Source organism: Prionailurus viverrinus, chromosome B3 (assembly GCF_022837055.1).
Source record: "Prionailurus viverrinus isolate Anna chromosome B3, UM_Priviv_1.0, whole genome shotgun sequence".
Lineage (NCBI taxonomy): Eukaryota > Metazoa > Chordata > Mammalia > Carnivora > Felidae > Prionailurus > Prionailurus viverrinus.
Window position 1 is genome coordinate 79,672,489 of NC_062566.1, and position 10,203 is coordinate 79,682,691.

Sequence of the window (10,203 nt, forward strand, 5' to 3'; positions counted from 1 at the left end):
TTACACATTAATCCTCACATAAAATTCTTTTACACTTATTTCATGAAGTCTACATCTCTTTCATTATCTTTTTTAAATTTTTTTTTAATGTTTATTTATTTTTGAGACAGAGGAGGGTCAGAGAGAGGGAGACACAGAATCCGAAACAGGCTCCAGGCTCTGACCTGTCAGCACAGAGCCCGAAGCGGGGCTCGAACCCACGGACCATGAGATCATGACCTGAGCCGAAGTTGGATGCTTAACCGACTGAGCCACCCAGGCGCCCCCATTATCTTTTTTTAAATGTTTATTTTTGGGGTGCCTGAGTGGCTCAGTTGGTTAAGTGTTTGACTTGGGCTCAGGTCATGATCTCGCAGTCTGGGTTTAAGCCCCATGTCGGGCTCTGTGCCGACAGCTTAGAGCCTGGAGCCTGCTTCAGATTCTCTGTCTTCCTCTTTCTGCCCCTCCCCCACTCATGCTCTGTCTCTCTCTCAAAAATAAACATTACAAAATTTTAAAAACAATGTTTATTTATTTTTGAGAGTTGGGGAGAGAGGCAGAGGGAGACAGAGGATCCCAGCGGGCTCTGCACTAAGCAGAGAGCCCCATGTGGGGCTCGATCCCACAAACTGTAAGATCATGACCTGAGCCAAAGTTGGACGCTTAACCGAGCCACCCAAACGCCCCTACATCTCTTTCCTGTATTATTCTTTGTATAGTATAGTAAAATTTTATGATTTCTAGAACAAAGTACCCTACTGCCATTTTTACCTTTGATAAAACTAATTATGCCTTTTTGGGAACTTTCTTTTTATCTGGTGATTTAGTTTGTTACTAATAAAAGAAAAAAGGTCCTGAGAGCTCACAGGAACACATAGGAACTATGGGCCAAATGCCCAGGAATTTTGTGATTCTCTCCGTAACTATCAACTTCCCAAAGGAAATATTTGAAATTCCACCGTTAAGAATATATAAAATGAGGAAAAAAGTGCTGCAAGAAGACAGTATACCATTAACTTAAGTGCTTTTTCGTTGCTGTGAGAAAATTATACGTTTGAACAAAAATCTGCTGTGAATTTTCAGGTTATGTCTAAACTTTCATGTTATGCCAAATAAACTACTAAAACATTGTATATGCATAATTAATTAGCTGTCAGAGGTCAAGAGTAAATGAAAGCATATTATCTATGAAGTGCAATCAAAGGTACTTCCAAGTGAACACATCTAGGGTACATTTAAGAAAAATCTAATAAGCTAAAAAAAAAAATCAACTGGCATTTTACATTTTTTAAAGATTATTTTGCTTTATCAAATGCATGTTTTCATATTCCATTGTTTCAATAATCTAAAAAAAATTGGGTCAAGAATAAGCCTTTCCTTGGCTCCAGGCTCTGAGCTGGCAGCACAGAACCCAATGCGGGGTTCAAACCCACGAACTGTGAGATCATGACCTGAGCTGAAGTCGGACGTTCAACCGACTGAGCCACCTAGGCGCCTCAAGAATAAGCCTTTTCTCTGAATGGGAACAAATTTATTTGTGTGCCTTTAATGATACAAGTATTTTCAAAGAGAAACATGACTTAAAAATATGGCATTTAAAATAAATAAATAAATGAATGAATGAATGACATTTTAGACACCTTACTGGGATACAGTGATGCCTCTTTTATCTACAGCTCAGCTATCTTATCTTACACACTTCACTCATTAAAACAAAAAAACAAAAAACAAAAACCCGGAAACTACATCAAAGCTCTTTAAATAGCCAGAAGGAATGTTAGAAGGTTCATGTGCTCAGGACTTTTGCTCTCAAGCCCACAATGAGTCTATTCACTTTCTTACACACAATTCTAAACACACTGGCTTTCCAAATCTACATGAGATGGAAACCAACACTATAAGTAAAGCAAACTGTTAACACCAAAATGTAGTATCTGAGAGTTTACAAATATGACGGTCAAAAGGAAAGCTAAAAAAAAAAAAAAAAAAAAAAAAGGCAGCATAAAAAAAAATCTTTCTGGGGTTAATTACTTAAGAGTAATCCTATACTGGAGCACCTGGGTGGCTCAGTCAGTTGAGCGTCTGACTTCGGCTCAGGTCGTGATCTCACAGCTCTGTGAGTTCGAGCCCCTCATCGGGCTGTGTTGACAGCTCGGAGCCTGGAGCCTGCTTCGGATTCTGTGTCTCCCTCTCTCTCTGCTCCTAACCCACTCACATTCTGTCTCTGTCTCTCTCAAAAATAAACATTCAAAAAAAAAAAAAAAGAGTAATTATATACTTCAAAAGAAACTTAGCATACTAGTACCTCATAAAATTCAAATTAACCACCTCATCTTTAATAGTTTCTTCTACTTAAGTATTAACATTTTGATATCAGCCTATTTCTTGACAGTGTGACTACATCTGGTTTGCTAGGGACTGTCCCAACTTAAGCCTGTTGTCCTGGCATAATTATTAATAGCTCTCACTTTTACTCTCAAAAAATTGTCCTGGTTGGGCTACGAATTTTAAGATCATCCTATCGAATGCTTTCTATGTGCTAGTAACTACTCAGGGTGCTTTCATTTATCATCAAATCCTATGACAGGGTACAATTCTTACCTCCTCTTATACATGAACTAAGGCTCTGAGAGGTTGATTTTCCTAAGGTCACTCAATTAGTAAGTGTTAAAGGCCTATATGTGAATGACCCAGGCAGTCTGATACCAAAGTTCTAGTACTGAACCACTCTAATACATAGTACTAGCTCTCCTTAGAAAGATGGGTTGAGGAACAAAGGGAGGGAGATATCCAAGTTTTTGGAACAAGATTAGAGGTATGAACTTTCTGGAAAATGTGTCCATACAGTCCTTATGGTTTCCACAATCCCATACATTTACGATACTGAAACATCTAAGAAAATCTTTGAAGTGTGAAATTATTTATTTTATGAGCATAGGTTTCCTTAGGAAACAAAAATTCCAAGACTTATTTTTCAAATATTGAGACGTTACTTTGAAAACATACTGAATAATTATGTCCTGCTCAAAAGAATCAGATAATCCTTTTTTTTTCCCCTGAAAATTTGTGGAGTGCCTGGTTGGCTCAGTTAGTAGACCATGCGACTCTTGATCTCCGGGTTAGAGGTTCAAGCCCCATGTTGGAATTGAAGCCTATGGGTTCAAGCTCCAGGTAGAAATTACTTAAAAAAATAAAATCTTAAAAAAAAATACAGAAAGAAAATTAGTAACTCACTATATGTTACATAAATGCAGACTGAAAAGTATACTGGACTGGAATCAGATTTGCTGTCCCTTAACCTCTCCAGACTTCAGTTTCTTCATGTGTAGCAGGGAACTATGGTTACCTGGTTAAGAGGACCTAAGGTGATTAGATAAATTTCAAGTGCTGTGGGAAATACAAAGGACTACATAAATTTACGATATTAATAATAGTCACAGGTTTTCAACAACATGGCTTATGAATTTATGACAAGTATTCCAAACCAGTATTTCTAACTTTACTTCCTCTCTTATTTTTTACTTCACAATTATTTGGGGGAAAAAATTAGTAACTGATTGGTTACATGTGAAAAAGAAAACTACACTAAAAAGATTAATAGCAGTCAACAAACATCAATTCAGAGGCTACACTTTACTACTGAAAAACAGATGCTACATATCAGCTAATTAATCCTTAAACTATGAGATTAAGTGGAATAGTTACAAAATGAAGAGGTTCAAAGACTTACAATAAATCTTATTTTTAACATGGTTATCTACTTAACCAAATTACTATGTTTAAACAGCATTTTCCAAAAACATTTCCATATTTGATCCTCTACAATGAGGTATGATAGATTATCGTCATTCTCATGTTATGATTAAGAAACTGAGGCTCAGAAAGATTACCCAACTGCTTTATGATAGGAAATTGAAGTAGAGGGATGACTCCCCAACTGTAAAAGGAAAAAAGCAATTTGGATATTCTAGAGCAAAAGAAAAGCCTCAGATCTCTTTATTGCCTGAGATGAGACAGAGCATTTACAAATTCAAACTGTCTGAAAAGCAATATTCGTTGGAGCTTGCTTACACATCTGATTGTTTTAATATTCACCAAAAAGTGAATATTCATGTTTGTTTGATCTCAAACTATTATTAAATTTGCAAGCAAAAACAGGACCTATGAAGAGCAGAACCAGATTATTTTCTCAGAGTGGAAAACCTAACGAAGGGTGTTCTCAACCCTTCTATGATTGACCATTACTGAGATTATTCCTTAATAAGGAAGCACTTAATTTTCTCCCAAAACTCACTTGCTAGATTCCATAAATTAGCTGCTATAAAGGATCTATATCAGAAAAACTCAAACATAGTAAGAGGCTTTTCTTTCAATCTACTAAAAGCCACATTTTAGATAATGATTGAAAACAACAGCTGATGACAGCCAGTTTGGGACAAATGCCAACTGTTCCCATTTGTCCGAAAATGTTAAAATTGCTATAACACTAAGTTTTCAAAGAATACTGGTATCTGTAAACGAGAAAGTATATCAACTAAAACCCTAAAAAAAGACTAAAGATAAAGGTGCCTCTTTGATCTGCAACATCAGTTTTTAAAATTTTAGTGTTCTGAAGTATAAGTAAACACATCTCAACAGCTTTATATATTTTCATACATTTTATTTTTTTAAACACTTATAATTTTGCAAGCTAGCAGTAAAATATTGCCCTCAATATTTTACTAATTAGCACCGTATACCTTTTAAAGCTAACTGGAACATTGTTTCATTGTAAATGATTGTAAAATAAAATCATTTCAAATGCCAAATTAGTCTCAAGTAACATGTGAACCATTAATTTTATCATTATTTTTGGCTCTATGCACAAAGATGTATTTCAAAGATGAACTCAGTTCTGTCAGTCTAACAAATCAAAGTACCACAGTTTAAAGCAATAATCTCTGAAATTATTACTATATGAGGCATATAAGAAAGTTGGTAAGTCAGCTATAAAAACAAACAGTACTACGTAACTTAAAGTCCCTTATTTTTCTAGAAGAATGAGGAAAATAATGAAAATTCTAAGAATCAGTTACATATACGGTTCAGTATATGTCAGTATTCTCATACTTTCCTTATGAGTTCAGCCTTACCAAAAAACCATCAAAATGTCCAGGATAACTCAAAGAGACAGCTGGAAGCCTGAAATAAGATAGCTCAGTGCAAAAGATCCCAAGCCATTCATATTTTAAATGGAAGCCTAAACATTTAAGTCTTACTTTTGTTTTCACCTTTAAAAATCTTCTGATAATATGGGAAAATACCTAATTGTACTCAAGTTACTAACACATGTTAAAAAAAAAAAAGGAAGAATTTTTGTTTCCTGTTTTCTGATAAGAGCATTCTTCAGAGCTATGGGGTTAAGTTCTAAGCCACGATTGACTGCTTACTAGCATGCCTGTTTTGCATACCAGTAGAATCAAGTCCAGTTTTGCCATTTGTGGATAACTATGACAAGATACAAAAGCATGTGTTTGCCATAAATAGCTCTGGCTAACAGCAAACTGCTCACACTGAGCAGATCAAATTCTCTATAAGGAGAGCAGTCTGGACCACAGCCAAATCTCACTACTAATACTTAAGATTGCTACATCATTTTTTTTCCCCAATTTGCAAGATGTATTAAGAAATAATAGCTGAAATGAAAGGTCCTAAACACGAGAAGTATTATTAACTTTTGAAGGACATTTTATAAATTACTTTCATCATGACCAAATATGCAGTTAAGAGCTTCCTGCTTCTACTACTCAGTTACTTAGAAACGTAAACGTGAATTAAAAAATAACTACCCTAATTTATCCAGAAAACAAATCTGGTATTGAAGAATATGTCAAAGTGCAAAAAATAACTTCTGATCTTCATATTAACATATAAGGAAATAAATAAACTAATGTTTATAAAAGTATCCCTCTGTAACAATATTTTCTATTTGTTGGCTTTAGGATAGAATATTTTTTAAACTCAACAAACTGGAAAATATCATGCATGAATGTTGTACAAAAAAATTCTTAAATGACCAGTGCAAAGATTAGTAATAGCTGTTTACTCTAAAAGTTGCTTCACATAACATTTTGCAAAATGTCCAAGGAAAACAAGGCAACGTTCTGTAATATGCCACAATTTTTATTGCAACGTGGCCATTTTTGTGAGGGTAGGGAGTTTGATCTCAAAAACAATGTTCCATTTAAGGCTCTTTTATACAGAAATTGCCATCATGACTGATATTCAAAATATTTTTAGTGTTGCAAAACTTACATGGTAAACATAAACTCCTACACTTATTCAGTAGTGTACACTCAATGGAAAACAAAAAGGCATTAACAGCTGTTTCTTTTAAGATATGCAGGTAACAGGAATGAATACTGAGGTACTAGGATAAGTTGATGACACCGTTAACAAAACCTAATTGGCATTCCTTTTGGGGGAGGGAGGGTGAGTTAAACTCATTACAAAAAAAGTGCTTTCAATGCATAGTGTTATATCTGTGCTGCCATGTCACAAAAATAGGCTTGCCAAGGCAGGTGAGGTGTATGAATGCTCGAGCCTCACAAAACTGCAATCAAGTGCAACTATAAATAATACTGAATAAAGTTTACCATCTGACCAGTGGATAATACTTTCAAGGCATTCAATCAGCTTACCCTTTGCAGTATTCTAAGCTATTCACATTGACAATCACTTTCATTGTAGTGCTTGCTGCAAGGGAGGCATATAACCAGTTGTTTTGGCTAAAATATGACAGGAAGGCATTCCTTGGGTTCTACATAAAAGTAACAGTATTAAACAGTCTAATGGCAATCACTGATAGGCTGCTTACATGAATGGTATTTCCTTCATTCACTGTATTGGAAGGACCCAGTGGGAAGAGAAAAAAAACAAAAACAAAAACAAAAAACACCTAACACTATTTCAATTGATTGAGCTGGAGAAATGGAAGCTCCTTAAGATCCAGATGGCACTTGACTGGCATTTTATAAGGGTTTTCCTTCAAGTGAAACTACTACGTTGCCTCCCAATTTCTCTCCAAGTGTTGAACGGTCCTTTATATCATCCAAGCCATTTACTTGCCATTCATGTTTAATACCTAAAAAGGAAAAACATGATAGCATTAAATCTTATAATTAAGAAAGAATAATTCCTTTGTACAAAATTTTTAACGTTTGTACCTGTAAATTTCTTTTTAATGGCATCTTTAGAGCTAGCATAAATCATCTTGCTTTTTAAAGGTGCACTCTCAGGAGCCCTACAGAAAAAAAAAAAAAATCGTTGAATCCCACTTAAAAGAATAACAAAGGCAAAACTGACTATGTTAATAACAATCCTTGCATTTTAAAAGTACTTTTTCTTTTGTTTTTACACACCAGAATATAAATACTAGGTCTTCTTTCTTAGACTCTTTTGTTTCGTATGTGGCATCGTACAAAGCATATCGGCAATCATTCAGAGGTAGCAACTTCACAAAAGATGTGTAGGGGTCCTCTACAGTATCACCAATGTCACCCACCAAGATCTGCTTTGCTTCCTCTACAATTATTTGTCTTTTGTCATCGCTTAAACAGAAGAGAACGGCTTTCTTTCTTTTTTTGATTTCCTCTTGTGTAGAAGATTTTCTTACTTTCATATCATTAAAAACTTTGATGACTTCATCATTCACTGTAACTCCAGAAGCCTGAAATAAAAAAAGAACAGTAATTCAGAACAAGTATTCTGGTTTTAACCAAAATTACTGTTTGCCTAGAGAGGATTCACTTTAATCTGGACACCAAAAATTGCATCCTACAGTACAAGCAGTCCAGTCAGATCTGCCACATTTTAAGTAGCAGTGTATGAGATACACCCAAAGGAGTCTAACTCATCCTGTCCCATTCATCCTTTTTAAAGGGGTTTGGAGGTTGAAGTAAATGAAGGTAGAGGGAAAGGGACAAATACAAGCTGTTCCATCCCTGAAATGTTTCCTATTTCATTGGGTGATGTCAGAGCTTCAGGACCAGCAGCAAAAATACCTTCTGTATTGTGTCAACTCTGCAGGCCTTAAAAAAACACTTTTGGATTTCAGTTAAAGCTTCTACTATTTTTTTTTCTTTAAAGTCATCCTAGCCAGTGCCGTTTCCTCATAAGGAAAGAGAATCAAGTGTGAACTCCAATCCGCCCACGGCTACAACATAATTGCCTCACAGCTCAAACGCCGACACTTAAAAACTAACGGAGCTAGTGTACAAGCTTTTTACGGCGAGAAAGCATTTTTAAAAGCGTTTTCTCACCTCCTGAACTCCTCGTAGGGGTTTTATTACAGGGCACCGAGACCCTTAACCGAAAGTCTTCAGCAAGGGCTTTGAGGCACGTACCAATTTTAGAGACGAGCGCTGAGTAAAATAAGGAAGCCCCGCGCAAACACGGCGTGCGCGGGATGAGCCCCGCGCCGCCGGCCGCCGCTCCCAGTATCCCGACCTCTCCAGAGGCGCCTGTCCGACTTCGGCCCCGACCCCCCGACCCACGCGCGCGCCCACCTCGCCCTCAGGAATCCGAAAAGCGGCAGGGCCTGGCCTGACGACGGGCGGGTAGGCCGGCCGGCTGGCTGGAGAGAAAGCAGCGGGGCCGGACGCAGCGCAGGAGCCCCCACCTTTAAGGCCTAAAGCAGGTTAAAATGGCGGCCTCACTCCCAGGGTCCTGCAAGGCCGTGCGAGGGTTTTTGCTCGACGCGTCCCCGCTCCCAGCCCCCCGGGCCGGCGCGCCCACCTTACCATAGTGTCCGCGGCTGTGGCTGCGGCGGCGGCTCCGGCTCCGGCTCTGTGGCACTGGTCGGAGGAGAGGGAGGGGCGGGCGGGCAGCGGCGAGTGCGGGGCACGCCGGGAGCTGCAGCCCGAGAGGCTGAGGCGGCGGCGGTGGCTGGGGGGCTGCAGGCGGCGGGCGGCGGGCGGGGCAGTCACGTGGACACGCCCCGGGCCGGCCCTTCCGCCTCCCGGCCCCGCCCGCGTCCTCGACCTGACCCTGGCGCGCGCGCCTTGCGGGCCTGGCCGGCTGCGCGGCTGTGGCTAGGGCCCGGGGGCCTGGCAGAGCCGCCTCCGGCCCGGGCCGCCACCCGTCAGCCGGCCCGGGAAGGCGCTCGGCTCCCCGAGGGGCGCTGCTCTCGGGATTGGGCGCTGGCGAGGGGAACGGTGCTCCAAGGTGTCTTTCTTTTATTCACCTGTGGTTTCCACCGAAGGGGTTAGAGTCCAGTGTTTTGAGGCATTTTGGAAAACCCACTTGAGATGCTGTGAATTGTTTCGATTTTCTTCCTCCAGTTAAATGAGAATAAACACTAGGGGGGCGGGAGGGTTACCCCAGTTGACTTAATTACTCAGCAAAAACAAAATGATAAACAGAAGTGGAAAATCACTTTCCCCAAGTCTGTGGTTGACATAATAACAACGGGGGGAAATCGGGTAGTAACGTCCCTTGGTAATATCATTTTGTATGTTAGACTCATAGGATATGGATGTATTCTCTGCTGGTAGTCTTTTCTTCATGAAGCCCCGGCTGTGACAGCTGACATCAAATAAATGGACCCAAGAGTAGAGATTCCTCCTCCTTGGCAATCACAACCTCTTCTAACAATGCCATGTAACTGAGCCAAGACTCTTCTCTAAACCTTTTTGTTACTTACACATGCGTCCCATTTATCAAAGAAAAAATTGTCACTTTATACTTGAGGAAAATTTTCATAAAAATTTAATGTTTCATGAGTTTATATGAAAATACTGTATTATCAGTGAAACACTTTATGTGCTTATCTGTAATGAATGTTTAATAAAGTGTTAAACAATTTGGGGTTGATTTTGTATGCTGCCTTTTCTCCTAAAGTTTGACGATTTCTTCCTAACTCCCTTCATTTGTAAAATTGGTAAACTAAATTTAAAGCTCTGATCAATAGTTAAACTTACTTTGTGAAAAAGACTTGCACTAAAAAAAGCACATTTATTTTTGCCTAAAACTGTTGGGAAGAAAATCGTAAGTCCAGATACACCTTGATACAGACTAAGCCAGAAGTGCAGTGCACAGGCAAGAACTTTGGGCTGGGAGTTGGGAGACTTGGGGATTAATCTTGGCACTGCCCCTATCTTTGTAACCTTGAAGGGCTTTCTACCCAGAAGACCTCACATACTTCATCTGTAAAACAAACTCTCATTGGGGTGCCTGGGTGGCTCC

At 39.0% G+C, this 10,203-nt stretch overlaps 1 protein-coding gene across 1 annotated transcript; it reads right to left on the reverse strand.

The window, feature by feature from the left end:
* Positions 1 to 2,882: 2,882 nt before the first annotated feature.
* CFL2 (cofilin 2) lies at positions 2,883 to 8,926 on the reverse strand. Its single transcript, XM_047864321.1, has 4 exons — positions 8,760 to 8,926; positions 7,380 to 7,687; positions 7,185 to 7,261; positions 2,883 to 7,102 (listed from the first exon to the last, which is right to left on the reverse strand). The coding sequence occupies exons 1-4, from the start codon at positions 8,760 to 8,762 to the stop codon at positions 6,990 to 6,992; spliced, it is 501 nt and encodes a 166-aa protein (XP_047720277.1). The 5' UTR covers positions 8,763 to 8,926; the 3' UTR covers positions 2,883 to 6,989.
* Between the last annotated feature and the right edge of the window lie 1,277 nt (positions 8,927 to 10,203).